At 35.5% G+C, this 21,532-nt stretch overlaps 1 protein-coding gene across 1 annotated transcript in view; it reads right to left on the bottom strand.

The window, feature by feature from the left end:
- The window catches only part of LOC133524557 (metabotropic glutamate receptor 6-like), a 30,690-nt gene extending 9,376 nt beyond the window's left edge, over positions 1–21,314 (bottom strand). The window contains exons 1-5 of the mRNA XM_061860641.1: positions 21,180–21,314; positions 3,518–3,812; positions 1,583–1,725; positions 1,240–1,410; positions 173–317 (exon numbers count right to left, since the gene is read on the bottom strand). Coding sequence (XP_061716625.1) covers positions 173–317; positions 1,240–1,410; positions 1,583–1,725; positions 3,518–3,812; positions 21,180–21,314 — 889 coding nt within the window. The remainder of the gene's footprint in view (positions 1–172; positions 318–1,239; positions 1,411–1,582; positions 1,726–3,517; positions 3,813–21,179) is intronic.
- Positions 21,315–21,532: the final 218 nt, after the last annotated feature.

Here is a 21,532-nt window from a genome sequence, read left to right as displayed (position 1 = left end):
TACGATCGGCTGCTGACAATACACAAAAAAGTAATTCTTTGATAATCTGAATATTTTCTTTGAACAGTGGCCTTATCGTATTTAAGCAGCATGTGTAATATTAACAATCTAATGACCACTTTAATTTAAAACCACCTCCCTCGGTGAGAACATTAATAAATAGTGCATTTACCTCTTGCCCGAGGTCGTGAAAGCAGACGCGCCACTATAGCATCATAAGCGCTCGCAGTAGCTTCACCAGAATCCTTTACTAGTCGTTCTTTCACTGCTATACAAATTTCGTTTCGGGCTAGAAGAGTTTCTAGTTCTTCGAACGCCTGTAACCAATATAGCACCAGCATTTGTGACTAACCAAATGAATCTGGCAAATGAAACAGCAATATCGCCTTTCTGGCAACTGACCTGGCCCCTGTTTCACCACGCTGACAGATTGTCGCCTGATATTGACAACTCACCATCACCATACATTGCTAGTCCCTACTAAGTGACCCAGAAATGTACAGGTGTCAATTTAGTAAAGTAGACGCCAGAAATGGCCTTTCGAAAGATAACGGTACATGTATTTGCAAATAATACAAGTGGGGTATATGTCTCGAATGGTTTCAGAGTAATATTATTATTCTACAAATTATCAAATCCTACAGGTTTCAATACACATACATAGCACACTAATAATATGTTTCTTTTATACCGTTCGAGAAATCGGGCCCTGTAATGTTAGCATCTAAGAGATAGTTCTGAATGACGGCTAACAAAGCACTGACCAGCCCACGTTGGCTTAGAGTGGTCTAACATATTTTTTTTAAATCTTATTTTATACTATGTCGGTGGTAAACAACCACGATGGATGGATGGATGATGCACGTTGCCGACCCTAGCACACCGCACCCTCGTTGAGCTACACACACTAACGAAACTAAAATGAATGTGCATTTAACCTCTCGAAGCTTTTTTGAACTGAAAAATAGGTAGCTGGTAAAAAATAAAGTGTGTTCTAAACAAGTTCCGAGTTGATTGTTTTACCGGTCACGCGTCTTGCAGAATTAAGCTAAAGCGTTGTTCACGTACCCAACAATTTTTATAGACTATTGTAGACCAAAATTACAACAAAGCAATGTTTTCAGTCTGGATATTTTTAGAACGGAGACAAAGTTTACTTAATGTTACTAAATATATCCAAAAAATACAGAGAAAGGTATAATTACTGAAAATGTGTCGTCATTGCATAGCTAAATTCACCTTAATTCCATAATTAGACTCCTCGTAGATGATGGAGACGTAACGCCAACCGAACTTCTTGACGATTTCGACCATAGCTCTCACTTGGTGCAGATCTGACGGTATTGTACGAGTGAAGTACTCGAAGCGTGCTTTGTTTGACAGCTCTGGTGACGTTGAGAAGTAGGAGACCTGAGAACGTGATATTTATTTATGAAATGAAATAGACCAGTATGGTTTAATGCCAATGCCATGTAATGGCAAACAACGGTCAAAATTCCGGGGCATATCGCTCAATAAATCTTTATAGAACGAAGAGCTTTTTGGCACCTGTTTTTACCTAGTGGTGCATAAGTCTAGGTACCTGGGGGATCTTGAATAATCGTAGTAGGTTGGCAACTTGAACGGATGTGACACTTGAGGCGGCGCCCACGACACCGGAAATGATTTGCCGTTGTACACCACGCGTTGCGCACGCATACTCCTCCTCTATATTGCTGATAGAACCTATAACAATAATGAAAAATTGACCTCTTTGACTCTCCTCCTTGGCTACTGTTTCAGAGTCCAGGATAAAGTAAATATACTCGGCTGGCAAGCCATACTACGGTAATAGTTTGCCTATCTATATGCAAGCGTCATGTCGATTTACGTATTTAAGCGAATTTAAGTTAGCTCATTAAGGCAGTCAGATGAAAAAAAAATTTTGCGTAATAGTAAACGGCAACGGGTTGTTATTTACTTGAAATTACACTTGTCGTGTTGCTAACCGAACTGATGAGATCCTGTCAATAGACTTTCAATATATCGCTACGCGGTGAGGTATTTTCGTTTAAGACGAGGTATAGGGTGATAATACTATCACTTATTCTGTAGTAATGGCGCCTGATCACTAGACGACCTATAGCTGTAATTAAATGCAGCCACTAGCAATTAAGCTATTTCGCCGGGGAAATCAAGTTTAACAGCGGTTAAATTTGTTCACTGTAGATTAAGGCCACTCGTCCATTGGTCCACTAATAGTACTGGCTGTTTAACGGCACCATTTATTTAACGAGCACTGATCACTCCTTGCTTTGTGGCCAATCAAACGTTTCTGGCACTATGCCAAAAACTACAAAAACCACAATGTAGTCTAGTGCTTGTGACAATGTCACTGGTATTTGCCAGTTGTGTGTTCTAATTATCTGCCTGTGGGTTCGACTGTTTAGATGATTTCCGCAATAAAAACCATCTTATGTGTTACCCCGGGACTTAAAGTAGACCATGATGAATTGGATCTAAATCGGTCCAGAGGTTTAAGCGTGAAAAATGAATACACAGATATTCCCTTTTATAATATTGAGTAAGGATTGTAATACACATTAAGTAGGTTTTGGAGTCAAATATTCTTGATCGCTGATTAGTATTAGTAATATGAATGGTAACTGTGAGAATGGAAAGAAAATAAATGCAATATTTCTGGAAAGCTATAACAAATTGAAGCATGTTTGGGAAAGCATTGAACAAGTGATTACGTAGGTATGTGTGTGTAAGTAAAACAGTAAAAAGGAGAACTATCTTGGCAGGCAACCTTAATTATAGCCTAGGTAATAATATTCTGTTATGGCTTACATTAGTACGATATATGTCTATGCCCAGTCATTTGTTAGGTACTTAGAAACAATTTGCCACGACGCAGCTTAATTTATGACATTTTGTCTTTTCCGCAATTGTGATAAATGTTTTCATTTGCCGGCCGACGCTCGGACTTAGCACTGTTCAAGGTATGTAGGACAAGTTGACTAACATTAAAAAAGCTTGGGTTTAATACGATATACCGTAACATGATGAATTATTGCGTGAAAGGTTTAATCCACAGGTAGCAAACTAAACAATAAAGATAAAATAAAAGTTTGTTATCCGCAAAACCCTTCCGTGTATCGTAAATCCACTTTGTACGGTGTAAAGCTCTAACTTTGTCCCTGGAGTATTCTACGAGTAAATGATCTCTTTTACATATGAGAGACACGCAGGTTTGTAAAGCTTCTTTAAAGTGACTCAGCAGGTATGCCATAAAAAATAAACACACATATTGAAACATCAAAATAAATGGTGGGTTTCATGCGAAGTGCGGTCTTCAATCCATAAATGATGTTCTCAAATTCGTTTTTACATAAAAGCTTTATTTTGCATTGTTTTCCCACAGTAGGTATAATTGATATATGACTCAAGTGAACAAATGTTCCTATAGAAATAATATACGATTATTACGTTGTTATAGTTCCAGCAGATTTCATCATTTTCAAGTCAAACCCACCTTTAATGAAGTCTAGCGCCATCTCCAGGCCATAAGTGTCGTTGTCGCAGTCATCAAGCACGAGCGCGCCTATCTTGACGCCAGGCGGCCCGATGTTGTTGGCCGCGGCGTAGTCCAAGACATAAAGCATGGCTTCTAACGCCTGTACACCTCCCTGCGCCATCACTGGTCCGCAGGTCGCGCCTTCCGATCGCCCGTGAACCTGAGAGAAGGTAGGTTTGTCACACCATGAATACAGTACCCGGCGATAAATATTGTAGGTTATCAGCTGCAGAGAAGTTTGTATGCTAAGGTGCTAAGCAAATAGTATTGCTGACTGTACCTCGGTGTTTGGAATGAAACAAATATTTATTGGACTTCTGAACTCTGGCGACAATCGATCAATCATCGTATTTATAAGTATCTTTTTTGAAATCTCTTCAGCCTTTTTTCTAGAAATCGAGGATACATACAAAAAGATAACAGGTACTAAAAGGATGTTAAAAGTTCCTGACAAATTGAGAATCTCCGCTTCTTTTAAGTAGCTAAAAACAACAAAATAAATATAAAAATACCTACAAAATTAAAACTTATTTTCATTCTAACTCAATAAATGACCCCAAAATCTACACCTATTTACATAATCACGTAACATACTGTCAGGAATATTAAATTTATAAGGTGAAACACTGTCTCGTTATATGCCGCGCCGTGTACTCGTATAATTAAGTATGTTTAAATGGCATTAACGATAATGCCGACATATTTTTATAATGTATACGGACGGCCGTTACACATTATGAAAACATGTCGCCTCACGCGTTGCCCAGCTGAAATTAGTTACAGTATTTTAACGTGAAAATGTTTTTAAAGGCTTCTACTTAAATTCACTAACAGAGTTATTACCTGTGCTCACGTTCCGCTTTAAAGCAAACTCGCTCGGTCAAGCAAAATTTAATTTAAGTAAGTACCTAAGTATGTAAGACCTCACCCCTGTTTTCTCATTTCGCTTACACCTGTGATAATCTGGCTTCCTTACACAAAGGTAGGTCTTTATAAGCGACATTTTTTATATAATAAAAGTGTTTATCAGACGAAAAAGGCAACAAAAAAAAAAACCACAACCTTTTCTGATTTAAATGGCTATTCAATCGTGATCCTAAAACTTCTGTTCGCTTCCATATAATTAGCCTTAACAGACGAAAATAAACTCAACCTGAGTTATGTCACAGGCAGGTATCCGCTCCCTAATTTATAGAAAAGTTTTAATAAATTATGTTTATGTTCTTTTCCCCATAACTTTGCCTCAAAATCCGAGGGCAAGACCAAATTATACCTTGTTTACCTTTTGACTTTGTGCGGATATAGTAACGGCACCAATGATGAAACGTTTGATATATTTTAATTATTTTTAATATTTCACTATCTGTATTTTTTTTACGGATTGTGCGTTAAATGTTGAATGGCCTAGAAGAGAGTGGGGAAAACGTGAACGGCAGGTAATCTCAACCGCGATAGTTCTACTATGTTAGAAAGAGATGACAATATATTGTCCATCGCCATCTTGAAGTTTACGTCGAGGAGGAGGAGGCGCGCACGTGTCAAGGTATGAACATTTGAATATTTTGTGTGTCTTTGATGTAGTTTTTGCGTAAATGTAACTTGGTGTAGCATTATTTCCATCAACTATCGTAATTCTGTGGCCCTAGTGAAAAAGGGTACAAGTCTCTGGCAGTTTAGATGTATAAGGGCATAAGTGTTACGTGGAACTTACACTCCTTTACACCTGCGCTGCCAGAGACTTGTACCCTTTTTCACTAGGGCCACAGAATTTAACATTTACTTGGTGGAATACTAATGTATTAACAATTTTATTCACAATGACGCCAACTGCCACAGTAAAAATAACCTTGGATATTTTTGGCCACTTTTATTGTTCTGGTCCTGCGGTCAATGGCGAACAGACCACGTCGGGTAATAAATACTGTAGGTAATTGGTTGTTAAAACCAATAAAGAAATTAAAACTGTTTTTGTTTTTTCTTTCGTGGAAAATAGTGCCCCATTTGTTATTTAAAACAGACCTAAATTAACGACATGTTAAACTTAAGCAGCTCCTGTTTATGGTAAAATGTTGCCAGTGCTTAAAACTGACGTTAAAAACTCATTTTACATGTAATATGTGGTCCACGTTTCATTACTGGTACCCCGTTCAAGCTGGTCATACACCTAAAACCTAACCTGACCTAGCCTGACCTGATAAACCTAACCTGGTGTATAAGCTGGGTTATGCCTGCGCCGTTTTATCAACTGCATGCGTAAAACGGAGCGTGTGTAGCATTAGTCTGTGTGGTTTCTTATACAGTTTTAACTGTGTACATGCAAAACTGTGCAGGTATACCCTAGTGGCCAACTGTATAGGGGTGTTTAGCATGGTCTGCTAGTGTTCCGACCATTTAATTAGTTAATTTACCTAGGTACGTGAAGTGATAAAATTGAAAAAGTGTAGTTAACTACATAATCTTGTAAGGTAAGCGAATATCACACTGCAGATGCTAACTAGTTCTGCTGAGGCAATACGCGTGATAATCTCCTTTATTAGCATATCAATGTGCACGGAGTAACTCTCGTGTAATATAATCATATTGAAAACTTATTGCTTTTGGGCGCCATTAGCTACATGTGTGTAAGGGCTAATATAAAAGAAAATATTTGTATCAAAGAGTTATATTGTAATAGAGAGGTCAAGTCCAAGTCGAAATGTGCAGCTGAACCAGTAGGGCTAAGATGGTCGGCTCTTTATAATTTGTCACCATGTCTGTCACGTTCTAACAAGTATATAAGTGCGAAAGTGACGGGCATAGTGACAGGCGATAAAAATAAAACCGTGCTGCCACCGCAGATGCCGCGCTGCGCTATATTTTTGTGGTCACTAAATTGTCAAATTTGATAGATACTTTTGACAACCAGAGTTACCTTATTATGTGCGAAGCCGTACAGCCCCATCTACATCTGTCAATCACGAATTCGTCAGACTAAAAGCCCGACCAGAAATATATGATCATTGTCAAGAGGGCGCTGTTATTTTCATGTTAGTTGTTATGTTAGTGTTAGTCAGTTTAGTATGAAAAATTTAGTTCCAACGAAATTCCGCAATATGGCGCGTGATCATATATTACTGGTCAGGTTTTACACAATATCTCAATCAAATAGTAATCTTTTTGTTCGTATACAGTACTTTAGTATGGATCAAACGGAATCACTGATATAGAACCTTATATGTGCTACAAAATTGACATGAGCGTTTGAAAATTTATAGTTTAAGAAAAATCATCGTGGCTCCAAACATTGATACTTATAGGTACATTGACAACTCTCACACCGATTTTAGATAAAATCTGGTTATTTTGTAAATATCAGACCTCCTCACCATTATTGGGCATAATTAACACATTTAGCATAAAATGTAACCATTAGCATAACTATTGGGCATAATCGAATTACATTATTATTTTTTTAATAATCAAGTTACAAATAATTGGTAAGATCAACGCTATTCACGAAGAACACCGAATTGAAGATTTCTCCGAAATCATTTATTTTATCCGCTGAACAGACATGGGGGTCTAATCGTTAGCTCTTAAGGTCGTATATCATTGGCCTTCGCTTGATCCGCACTGGGGGCCTCGCCGATAGGTATTACAATAGTTCGCTCTGGGTGCCGTTCAATTTTAATACAAACTTTTAGCATAATTTCATTTAACTACTATGGAAACTCATAATAAACATTATGTATAAAAACAAACCACAGAATGTTGTTTGTCATACTAATTAAATTACAGAATACTGACAACATTCTTCATAACAATCCTCAGGAATAATTTTACTTCTAATAACATTCATTTCATATTATGATTAAAATGTAGAACTAAATTTTAATGAATTATCAGGTGGCATAATTTTCTATGACATATTAAATTATACAAAATCTACTCATTCAACTTTAAGGCTGGTTAGGAATGACGACGAGCGAAGCGAGGAGGAGTGTTAGGTAGAACTGTGACCATATGGACAGAACCAATTTTGCCTTCTAACAAAGTGCAATGCAAATAAACTAAGTACCTAACCAACGTATAATATTGAAACACCCACTTCAATGACAAAAAATAATTCATACCCTAACTAAAGTGATGTACATAAATTGTCTCGGAAATGTATTTTTGCTCGTTCATTTTCACTAGGCGTTTATAACCTTCAATATTATGATATTAGTTTTGATGCATGAAAACCCTTCTGAATAATAAATTGTATAAAAAATAAACATTATGCTGGTTGCCTGTTATGAAAATACATTATTATGCTAGTTAATTATTATTACTTTCGACATTATGCAATTTGTTTTTATTTCACTTATTTTTATACCGAATCATCATTTCTGCAATTCAAAATTATGCAATTCAAATTATGCTAAATGAATATTCGCAAAAAGTTGTTATTAAAAACATTACACACCCTTCGCAGAGAAATGAAACGAAACGCTGTCTCTATCGCACTAATTTGGTAGAGTGAACAGCGCCCTGATCGCCACATTGTGTAAATGAAGTGCTAAGTATTTATTTATGTAATAACAATATACATATCCAACCCAACGTTCGACTGCGGTAAGGATAGACTGCCCATATTTGAGGCATTGTGATGATATGCATGTTTCTAGAAGTACTTATAATGTTTAATCGCTAATTAAGTACTTCTAGAGACATAGCTGTCTTAGTAATTATTTAGTGATAAGTTTGTACATATTAACATAATAGAGTATAAGAGCATACTAACATATCTATAAGTCTAAAAGTCACACGTATTAATTCTCAATTACAATCACGAATTAGTTTTCAATTTAATTTAATTTTAATTCTTTTTATAAATGTTATATGTATATGGATCAATGTTGTCTGCAATAAATAAATGATTTTATTATTATTTTATTATTGAATGATAAATAAAATAAAATAAATAATGGATATATACAGAGGATTACTATAAGTATTAGATATATTGGTGTATAATTTTCGCTTCAGTATACCACGTCTGACCTCACCGTACTTGATGAAGGTGTCCGACATCATTTTAACACATGGATAGATTTGGAGAACTGCTTCTATTAAAAAAATTACTTTTTTAGTAATCTATTAGTAACAAATAAAATGGTTATTTATTTAATTATTTTTTAGAGTGTCCTGCGTTCGTTTAATTATTTACTGCATTAGAAAGACAAAATAATTGAAAATAATGCCTTGATTTAATCATTAACCCCTTCTCAAAATAGATTTACCTGAAATAATAAGATTCAGATAGCTAAATAAATAAAGAAAATAAACGTTTTGTTTCATGACAGGTTTGTCTTGAGGTCATACCGAAACAATATAAGAGATGTAAAAAATTGTAAAATCAGGTATAGCCTAGGCTCTAGGTATATATTTTTGGGTGCGTCCTATAATATATACGTACTTTTGGAATAATTTCAGTTTACAAACGTTAAAAATGTATACTAATCTTATGTATAATAAAGTAAACGTATACTTTCAATTAGTATAACATAAAAATAATATAACATACGACATACATATGGCTGTTTGGTATAATATACATATAAGTTAAGCTCATTTCATATAACTGTCATAATATATACATATTAAAATATAAATATCATCTTATATAATTAAGTAGTAAAATTAGTAGGATGACCTAGAATTTCAACCTCATAGAACACACTACTAGAAAAAAAACGGCTAAAAGTGGGTTAGGTTAGGTTAGAACTGTGACCCCCTAGATAAATAAATTGTTTCCAGAATAGGTAGCAGGTTAGGTTAGAACTCTAAGGCTTCGGAAAAAGAAACTGTTAACAGAAAAGTGGGTTAGGTTAGGTTAGAACTGTGACCCTCTAGATAAAGAAATTAGCACCAGAATTACCACAGAAAAAAGCTGCAATCTGTAATAGATAAATACGGAGCAAACTACGTTGAAATATAAATTTGCATAGTATAGATGTTTCAAATACATTGCTCATTTCATAATAATTTAAAAACTGTATCTGTTCATTAACTAACACACAAAAATATATTTAAATAATGTAATTTCGGTAGTGAGGAAAAAAAAACAATCGATTATGCAATGAAAAGTACATTATATTTGGCAAAAATACATGCAGTTGACCAAAAAAAACGTGTCGTTATTTTATTGTTTTTCAAACTTAAATTAGATGCGATTGCTTTAAGATATTCACATTCGGAATACTCAGGTTTCCGTTTTATCACATTATTAATACGCGCTTGTTGTTGCTCGTGTATTTTCTTACGCTTGACGGATGGCTCGCCGTTTTTCAGTTTTTCTATATCGGCCAAAACCTTTATGCTCTCATGCAGGAGTTCTGCAGCCACATGATAAAAACCGGGCTGCACCTTATCGATTATTTGGTTAAATCTGTGGTGCCACGATTCGGCACTGTTTTGAGTTCGCGGTAAGCCACGTGATTCCAAAGTAGAAACACTCCATAGAGTCGGAGGAAATATTGGCTGATTTAAAACATAATCCTTACCAAAATCACCAATTATATTTTCAGCTTCAGGCGAGCACTGTTTTTTAAGCATTTTAAAGTATTTTGGAATTTCATCGGGTTCCAAAAAAGCCAAAGCTAGAAGACATTTCATCTCAATAGAAAATTGTTTATCAATACCGTATAAAGTTGATTTACCATCTCGTTGGATTCGTCTATTGATGATTTGCCCCAAATGGAAAAAACATCCGTTTATTTGGACATGATCAAAATAATACTTCACGCTCTGTATTGCGGCCATTTCGAAGTCCATTATTACATGTTTAACGTTTATTTCAATATCGTTTTCTTGACAGTATTCAATAATAGCTTCAAACATTTTGATGTAAGTCGCTTTGTCTTTGTGACTACAAAATGTGTATACCAAAGGATATGTTTGTCTATTGTCCTCGAAAATATTTCCATGAATGACGTACAGTTGCTGGAATACTCCTGCCACAGAAAAGGTGCCGTCCATAATCCATAGAGCAGATCTCCCTAAATATCTCATCATACATAAAGATGACAGTATTATAATTCTCTTACGCTCAGTAATAAATTTATCGGCAATAACAAAACTTGCATTCTGTAATTGCAATATGTCTTCATGCAAAGTGAAGAAGATATCTTTTGGTTCAATTAAAGTTGGTTTCCCTTTTTGCTTCTCTCTATACGCAATTTGCCGTAAAGATGATGTGGAAGGCAATTGTGAAAGTGTAGTACAGTCGTAGTTCCTTTTACAGTTTTGTAAAATACGACAAGTTTTCCGATCGGAATGGCTTCTTGATTCATTTTTTATGTCCTCAATAATGTTTGAAATTTCCAGCTTAAATGGGTTTGGGTCATGATTGTGGTTGTCATCTACCTTTTTAACTATATGAAGATCACTTTCGCCGTTTGTAACTGTGATGGCTCGAGCCTTACACTGCTCCCTATGCCTCAATTCACAAATCCAGTAATATTTACTATCTACTTGTCGATTCTTGCAATAACTATAGCCATTTATAAACAATTTTATCCCTCCCTTAGCACTTTTAAATGTTTCACATTTGTACGATTCCATTATAAACTTAACTCCACTTAATTGCGTTCTAATCACTACAAACTCAAAGTAAATATTAATAAATTTAAGATTATTTTATTCTTACCCACGTCTATTGCAATACCAGTTTAGAAAAATAAAGGTGCAACTATGCACGCTATCTGCGTAATTGCACCTAACAAATAGTAGGCGCTTATTTTTAATGTATGATATTTGTTTTGTATGTTATATTATTTCAACGTTATACCTTTCTAATGTTATCGTAAACAATGATATATGTAGTGTTTATTATACAATTTACAATTATAGAATTCGTTGTTATACATATTGCATGTTATTGCAATTGAATGTTATTCCGATCAAAAATATACAAATTGAATTTATACATTCAGAGTGATATATTATAGGTTTGTATACGTTCTATTACTTACCCTATATTTTTACATTTCGTTCATCACTGACTTCTCTTATTGATTACGAATTGAAGACAAATCATAAAACATTTTTTAATACAGTTCCTCAAAAAGTGCTACTTTACGTAGCTGTTTAGCGTACGGAAAGTTGGATTTCGCGAACTAGTGCTTTTTACTTTTCCACTTGTTCCAATTCATGACTACTTATGAGTGTTAATGTTGTTGTTGGTATGTTAATGTTGGTTTCCTTTAAAAGTCGTAATCAACATAAAAACCTACTCTAACTCTTCATTATTATAACACGTTTATTTTTTAATATTGAAAAACCGTTCTTAATAAGTTGTCTGAATGGAACGGAATAGCTGCCGAAACGCCCGTCAAAGCAGAGGTGTTTTTCTTACCGCAAGAATGTTTTAAGTTTCCAAAGGCAACAATCGATATCGTTTTCATACAATTTAAATATACGATACACAAATAATCGTAAATAACGATACTAAAATAAATTATTAGGTAATAATAGTATAATATTTTATATTTACCTACAATTGTTTCTGTCTTATAGAACATGCATAAAAAAAGTACGTATTTTTTCGCAACTGTATTAAAAAAACGTTCGCTACACGTGCGGAAATGTCCTCAAGTAATGACATACTTTGCGCACTAGCATCGACTACTATTTCATAAGAGGACATATTAGTGGTCATTGTTCCATAGAAACGTTTTTTCGTTTCGTTGTTTCGTTCTCGATTTTGTTCCTAGATGTTTTTTTTTATTGAGTTCAATATTCCATTACCAGACCCATCTATAGGTACGTTTTGCTTTTTTTGATATTCTGATTTTTCTAAGCACTAGGTTACCTCAAACAGCGCTAAAATCGGCCAAAAAGTAGCCGTATACAGAAGCCCAGCATACAAAATCGGCAACAATAAACGCAAAAATCAAAACAGACACGGATAATTTCTTTTCACAACACCAACTGGTAAAGGCCCTCTTGATTGTTCAAAAACTAATGAGAAAGTTGCATTTTATCCACATGTGGGGCAAAGTAATCAGATGAAAATTTTGAGTTGTTTCCTTATGTTAGCTGGTAGAATTGACTTTTAAATGATGATTTTGAATGATACATTTTTTATTACGTTCAGTTGAATTTGATTAGGTTTGATTTTTTTGGTATTTCATAGTTAGTATTTTCCTCGCGTTGGTGTGGTGAAACATTTTATTTCACTCGGAGGCAAAGTTTGTTTAATTCTCGTGCCTTGAAACCCTTGCAACGCTCAAGATTCCACTTCACGAACCTCTTTCGCTTGCTCGAGTATCAATATGAGCACGAGCGGTTAAACAACAACTTTGCCCCCTTGTAAAACAAATGAATATTGTCATTCCGTTCCCAAAATTTTGATACAATTGGTCAATTTTTGGAGGAAGAAATTGTCGATAACGAAACCTCGATTTCTGAGATTTTTACGCAGGGTTTTCCGCCTAAGCTGCAATTGTCCTTATCACACAAATTTTAGGAGCCGCTCCCGTTAGCGCGACGAAGATATGTACCTAAAATTCTTGAATCTTAGAAGTGGCTCAGCTATTTCGGTATTTTCTCTTACCTAATGTTTTAAAGAAACGCGAATTTCAACGTGACAAGTTAAGAACAAGCAACGTGACGAGTTAAAGCCAAAATAGGTACCTACAATAGGGAATATTACGCGAATCTCTGCGTAAGGGGCGCCCCTACCACAATCCGCGAAACAAGAAAATCGAAATTTCTTTATCTAACTCTCTATCACTCTTGCATATTCGAGCGATGAAGAGGCAGATAACTAAATTTCGATTTTCGCTTTTCCCGGTAGGCCCTTTGTAAACAAACCGCCTTGATGCATCAATGTCATATTTTATTATCTGTGAAAACTTGTCAAAAAAGCGGACAAGTGCGAGTCGGACTCACCCACCGAGGATTCCGTACTTTTTAGTATTTGTTGTTATAGCGGCAACAGAAATATATCATCTGTGAAAATTTCAACTGTCTAGCTATCACGGTTCATGAGATACAGCCTGGTGACAGACGGACGGACGGACGGACGGTCGGAGAGCGGAGTCTTAGTAATAGGGTCCCGTTTTACCCTTTGGGTACGGAACCCTAAAAACAATTTAAGGCACAGTATGGTTTACGAAAGGTGCTAGTGCTGTACACTGGCGGCAGAACATTCCAGTAATACTCCCTATTGATGGTAAAAATAGTGCCCTCAGCTATTTCGATTGTTATATTCTACTATTATTATGATATCGGTAAGATATCGCGTGAGATGCACAGAGTCGTTTCAAGGTCTGATCATATCAAAACCTATACAAAATGGCAAATCGCAATACCGCTCTGCATCATATATCTGGATGAGATTGACAGAAGCAGCTCGATTCGGGCAACCAATGTCACTTTGACGTTAGAAATATCGTAGATAGATCTTATTGGGATCACAGCGGAATCGAAATAAACGTCATGTTAACATGTCGTTTAGTTATCAATCTTTTGATGATCTTTCCAAGATCTTAAACCTGTCTTAATCATTCTTCGAATCGGGCCGACTGCCGCAGTAATAATTATGGAAGAGAGAGATGACTACGCTACGCTACGGAGCGTTAAGGATTGGCATCTTTTAATATTAAGTATAGGACATTTACACAAATTGACTAAGTCCCACAGTAAGCTCAATAAGGCTTGTGTTGAGGGTACTTTGACAACGATATATATAATATATGAATATTTATAAATACTTAAATACATAGAAAACACCCATGACTCAGGAACAAATATCCATGCTCATCACACGAATAAATGCCCTTACCAGGATTTGAACCCGGGACCATCGGCTTCGTAGGCGGGGTCACTACCCACTAGGCCAAAAATTGTCTACGCACCCAATCGGGATAGCGCTGAGATAAGGCAGGAGGACTTATACTAATATGAGTTAAGCACAACTTATATAAGTATCAATTATTATTGTTCTTGAAACCAAATTGAATCCGAATATATTTTTATATATTTCTAACATGATCGATGTGATCGCAAAACTCGTGGAGTGGACGTCTAGTGGCTGATAATATGATGACGAAAGTTTACTAACTACGAGTTCTGTCTATTTATAGTAACTCGTTTGACGAAGCTAATATTTTCCTTACTATACGAAAGACTTATTGATTGAAAAGATGGCGCTGTACGGCGCCATATGTTGTGCTTAATTAATTATGGTAATTAAATCGTCAATTATCTGCTGTTGATAGTCAGAATTACCACATAATACGAGTATCTGTACTGAGACGTACAGCACCATCTGTCGAAGCATGAAATTTGTTGAATAACCGAGCACAAAACGCGAGAGAAGCGTTTCCATTTTAGCTCGGGCAAAAATGCTTTCGGGTACAACAATTTTTAGTATGAGTATGAGTATGAGTATGAGGTAATGCAACTTTCCTGTGGATATTATAAAATATATGGATTTTAAATCATAATTTTCTTGCCGAATGCCTATAGGCATGTTCCGACATATTACTTGGCTACGGAACCCAAAAACTGTTACGCAGACACTAGCTAATATGTCAGTGTCAGGTCAGTGACAAGCTGACTGGCAAAACTAATGGGAAGTCAAATCGATAGCTTTTAAAGCCTGATCCAAGCCTGATCAGTAATATTTATACACGAATACACGCCATGTTGCAGAATTTCATGGGAACAATTTTTTTCATATTTTACCTGCTGAATTTTCACCATATAAATGAGAACAGCGCCCTCTTGACAATGACCATATATCACTGGTAAGGCTTTACGGTTCTCTATCATTGGCCTTCGTTTTATCCGTACTGAACGCCCCATAGTCTATAAACACACTTACCAGAGAAATCGCGAATGTTGTACTGAATTGTCAATATTTTCACAACAATTTCACACAAGCTTTTGTGAATCAATTTGCGCGTGTTTGCTCGTTCAACTGTTGAAATAATTTCCAATGCCATATTAATTTTAATCTGCGGAAGTTACTGTCCATTTTGCATTTTATTGATTTTAAAAGAGAAAAATTAATGAGGCTGATCACGTTTAAATATGCACAATTTAAGGGAGATTTGTGGGATAACATCGTCTAATAAATGCCGCTATTTTAAAACGCAGCAAAAGAGCGTACAAAAAATTACTTATCGTACAAAGCGATATTTTCCACGATGAACTTAAGTCCGAAACAATGAGGTATTGTATCTTTTGTAAATGGGACCGGCTGCATAGTGGCTACTATAAGCTTCGCTTTAGCTTATAGTAGAAATAACAAAGGCTCAAGCCAGTAGGAATATAACTTTATCAACATTCAATATTTATCGTGCAGGCTCAGGATCGCTACATCCACAATCCTATTTTATTACCTTTGTAAATCGTCTACAATGCCATGTCATCAGCAAACAATTCCTAAATCGTCGCGTTCCTAACTCGTCCACATTACTATTTTGACTACAGTCCCAGATCGTCTACATTCATTATCAACTGTCCTTGTCAAGGAATGTAAAAAATTACAGCTTGTCAACCATCCATTATTTTGACTGCTTTCTATAAATAATGTTACCTATATAATTCAATTTTCATATACTTTTGTATTGCTTTTTTCCAACAAGTTTTGTTGACCTGACAAGTGCGACATATGTCAAGAAAAATTGACATTGACATATTCTTTCTATTTCACCAAAATCTACAAATGTCACACGATGTATTTAGCCCGTAGGTCAGAAGTTGAGAGGCAAACACCGGTCAACTATATATTGTATGGTTTTACAGTATCCATTTCAGATTGAATCAACAAAATTAAATAAAAGTTTAAACCGATAAACTTTACTGGCGAGGCTCACATAGGAAAACATCAGACTTTTCATGTATTGAAACAGTTTTATAACTTAGACAGTTTACATGATTTGAAGCAGTTTATTTTTATTGCATGTTCAGCGTTCTGCAGTCAAAAGTTAGACTCTCTTCAAATTGGATCACCAAGATGCTCTGTTGTGCGACTGGGTCATCGATGGGCTGATTTTCACAATTAATAGATTTTTTTAAATCAGATTTTGATAAATTTTGATGGAGACAGAGTTCTCTATTCTGTACATTATAAGCGAAATTTTGCAATACGTCTTAAAAAATCTTACAATGAGTTTCGATAACATATGGTATTTTCGTATTTCTATGAGAATGAATGAGGAGCTCTTCAAGCAAGCAAAGTTTTATCAAAATCTAGCGAAAAAGGTTATTTTATATAAACAAAAAACCAAGTCAAGATAAAATTTAAAAATTCATATATATAGTCCTCCTCATCGTTTTCGATGACGGCGACCCCAAATAAACATTATGGACGTTGTCTAGTATGAGCCCTAATGTGGCTGGCCAGGCCGAACTGGCTCTTAAATACTCTATTTGCACGCATGACAATAAAGTTGGCCAGCTGCGTTGAACGTGTACGCGAAGGAGGGCTTAGGCCTCTCTTTCCGTAGCTGGCGTTTTGTCTCTAGGCTAGTGAGGCGGTTATCTCCAAATGTTTTGACACCGTTATGGATGGTAGAACGCCAAGAAGACCGCCTTCCAGCAAGCTCTTCCTAACGCTCAGGATCGATGGTGCAAGCTCTCAGACCAATAAAAATTTAAATAGCTCTCAAACTGTAATATATATTGAAAACGTAATATTGAAACCATAAATCAAGTGAAAAGGCACCATTTTACTGGTAGGAGACACAAAAACCATTTTTCACTTTACACGAGTGCGGTTTCAAGAAATGTTTATGGCTACCATATTACTACATACTTGTCACGTGTAAACTAAGTATACACATTTGCAATACTACAAGTTGCAATTTAATTACGGTGACTAACTTGTGGTTTGTTATCGGGTTACGCTACTTGTATCTCTCTCCTCAATATGTGTAACGAAAGTGACGCAAGCAATTAGAAACTACGAAGTGAGTTGTCGGATTTGTCAGTTCAATATCAGACACATCTGTGACTTAGGGGTATTTCATAAAAGGGGTAGTTCTACAATTACACAAAACTCCTAAATCAAGCCAATAAGTACATCATGTTTATCTAAGCCTACCGCGAAAACCGAAAGTCCAAATCGTTATCGTATATCGTATCTTTAGTCTCTACTCGTAGCGCCGCAGTAGGTATATGTATGTAGGTAAGCTGTGCAAATTTTAGACCCAATGGTTGTTGATTTCTCATATAGCAGAAGAATAATTATCACTTTTTCCAGAACATACTCGTGTATTGAAAAAACAAAGTAATTTGATGTAAGCAAATATTAGGTATGTAGGTACCATGTTTATAGCAAAAACAAAGTCATGTCATATATCAAACACTATTGTATTTTCAAAATTCACTCAGATTTTCGAGCAGTGCTCTCATTTCAAAGCGCTGTGCATACAAAAGAAGGAGAAGAAGGGTAAAACATTCACTTGACAAACTATTTACAATAGAATAAATACATAGATAATTATTCGATTTATGTATTATAGTTTTAAGTTGCTAAATTGTATTATGTACTTTGTAAGTGAAAATTAATTTACATGAACAATGTTTGACATATACATTCTTGCCTGAAACACAGAGAATCCTAGTTCAGGCACATGTAAACAATCATTATTTTTAAGGCTGTGTTTTATATGAAAGTAACCATGGAATACGTGTTTTGAAATAAATTATGTTTTATGTATGTTTATTTCCACAGCATTTTTTATACCGAATACCTACGTAAGCCACATGCATGCCAAGTTTCATGCTTTCTTCCAGTTGGGACTATACGTCGAGCTTAGAAGCCGGAGAAATATTCAATCACAAAATAAATAAATAAAAACCAGTGCCCGACTGAAGATTCGGTTTCATTTTCGGCCAGTTTAGGTTATAAAATCTTGTTTCAGCTGTAGTTTAGGTTTCGGCCAAAAAACGGCAGAACCTTTCGGCTGGACCGAAACTCACGAAATGGTACTTCGTACTATGAAACAAAGACCAAAAGTTGGGGAACAAATAGGACAAGTAGTGGGGTAGGAGTGTGGGGGTAAGTAGTAGATATTAATATACCGATTTATATATACCGAAATAAATTAGTTTATTAGAAAACATTATGCCACTAAATGAGAGCATCACAGAATGGTCAACGCAGTCTTAATATGTGTATAAAAGTGGTTTTATGACATTTTCTCATAAGTATATTTAAACAAGATTACAAACGTTTTGGTTTCGGTTTCGGCTGAAACTAGAGCCAAAGCCAAACCTACACACGCACTGATAAAAACATACTGACTTTCGAGTTCAATCACGTATTACTCGCAACTCACCCAAAAACCTATCGAAAAAAGCCTAATACTTGTTTCAGAATTTCATCTACAAACTGTGGGCGATCGCGCCGTCAAAATAAATATTTCATATATTTATTTTGATATTTCAAGTAATTGAAAGCCTCATTTTCAGCACCAGTAAGTTTAAAAAAGGCTGAAAGCATATTCCACTGCTCTGGTTCGTTTCATGACTATAATTTCCTCTGAGAGTAGCGGTATTGAGCACTTGTGTGCACGCATGAAGGAATTTTTACAAGAAAGTGGAGGTTTTTTTATTAATCATTTATTCAGCATTGGAACAGTATTCAGATTTTTAAAAATGAAACTTGATTTGTTATTGATATTATACTAATTTGACCCGGCACTTGAAGCGTTTTCAAGCAGCTTGTAACTTGTTAAATTATGTACAAGATAGCGTTCAATACTGATATATCGTTTTTCGGCGATGAAAAGCATCGTATGACGTCAGAACAAAAAAAGAAAATCAAATTTCCCCTCTGGTAGTTCTTTTCGTACGTGTTAGCGTTCATTCTTGGGATTACGCTGCCAAAGCGAACCCTAGACTCCTTTAGGATGGAACTTAGAAAACGCCAAGATGAGAAGGAAGAAGGTGACGTGATTCGCAGTACACCACGCGCGCATAAATATGAACAAGTTAGTGTGAAAAAATGTTTTATTGTGCATATATTTTTATTTAAAGGTTTATACGAGTATCTTATCTGGTAATCCAGACCCATTTTATAAATACCTTACAGATTAACATATAAGTATATATGCATTTTATAAACTTAAAAGCTAAACACTATTTAGGTGACAAAATGGCGGCGGCGTGACGTGGCGTGGAGGCGTGGTGGTCTCATGACACACTTTTATTCCTCATTGTACTTCTCATATACCTTTCCAACGAGTCTTAACTTTATCCATCGAGGAGTTCCTGTGGCTACCTTCCGACTGCACCATCAGATCAGCTTCATGTTGGCGTATTATTGCATTATCATCGGAATTACGAAAGTTCTCCAAATTACGAAAGGTACGAAATGCCATTTATTATTTATCTGTTGGTTTTCGTTGCAGGTAAAAATCGCGGGTAACGTTTTATATCTCCAAACAAATTCAAAGTTCAGCGTGATGTCCCCAATGTGCATTGGGCGTATTCAAACTCTCTCGTACAACAAGAGGAGACCTGTGTTTCAGTGGAAAATAAAAATAAATATAGGCTGATGAAGAAGGGTTATAATCTTTTTTTATACAAAGATTACTTCAATGAATTGAAGACAAAACTGTCACCTATTTGTCAATATCGACTTTACGAAAAGTATTGACCTGAATCTCTCTATAACATTTCAAACTTTCGCATTTTGAACACAATTTTAAAACGTTTTTGCTGGGACATCAGTAATCCGCGACCACGACCAGTGAAACCTGCGTCGAAACGTCGCAAATAAGGGTACAAAATATCATTTTTAGACAAATTCTCCATAGACACGGTTTTAAATATACATATGTTCTGAATCTCTCTGATTTTGTTTCAAACTTTTGTTATTCTTAATCTTCTTCTGACAATAACTCAAGAGAGAGTCTATTATTGTGTATTATGCAACAGAAAATTGCAGCCACGTATTATGCTGAAGGGGTCAATTGCTTTATTACGTAGATTACATTCAGCCACACAAAGTGGTCCACTGGCATAGAAAAGCTTGTTAAGCTCGTCACACATGGACGTTAATACATGGTGTTAAAGGAATAGATTACTCGGTTTCTCGTCTGTTGAATTTATCGCCATACCCTTTATTGTTGCTGATTAATATACTCGTACCTACATTTCTAACGGTTTTTACACTATTTAAACACGTGTTCTATAGTTAGAGATAAAAGTTTGTCTTAAACAATTTTATCGTTATTCAAAAAATTCAGTTTTGATAAATATTTCCAAACTTAGATGAATTTATTAACAATAATTTTAAGCTAGGTGATTTGTATAATCGTGGCTTGGTGAATACCATTGAGATTGCATTTATTAACCTCATTGCTATAATAAATTTCATGTCTCAGTTTCACAAATAACATAAAAGCAGAAAATGTCAAAGATGATGAGAAAATACTATCTCAAAATTACATTACAATTTATAAAAAAAATATTTAGTCTGAAATAAGAAGATTTATCAATTTGATCTTGTTTGTCTTTTTAACTTATTTTCGTAGGTAATTAATTTTATGACCAAAATATGGGTTAACGCATAATAAAAATATTTCAAATAAAAATTATGTCTCACAGTTTACGTCATTCGGGATCTTACCATCATGAGGCCGCCGAGGATGATGTCTCCATCCACGACAGCTGCATGCTTCACTGGCCACGGAGCCTCGTCCTTCTTCTTGCTGGCTGCCACCGCTGACCGCCGTGCGCTCGCCGACCGACTTTTCGCAACCATCGTCGAATTGCTCTTATTTTTTCGCGTTTTTAACTTTTTCAGTTTTGAATCAGTCTTTAGTGTCCCTTTGTTGTTTGGAATAATTGTGATAGCTGTCGTTTCTTTCGATTTCTCTCTTTGGACGCTTAAAGACTTCGTTGCGCCATTTGTTCTACTCGTAAGCGTCGTTGGCAAAGTAGTAAGTGCAGTTTCGTCATCAGTTCTAATCGATGCTAAGC

Source organism: Cydia pomonella, chromosome 13 (genome assembly GCF_033807575.1).
Source record: "Cydia pomonella isolate Wapato2018A chromosome 13, ilCydPomo1, whole genome shotgun sequence".
Classification (NCBI taxonomy): domain Eukaryota; kingdom Metazoa; phylum Arthropoda; class Insecta; order Lepidoptera; family Tortricidae; genus Cydia; species Cydia pomonella.
This window is presented reverse-complemented; position numbering and strand designations above follow the sequence as displayed.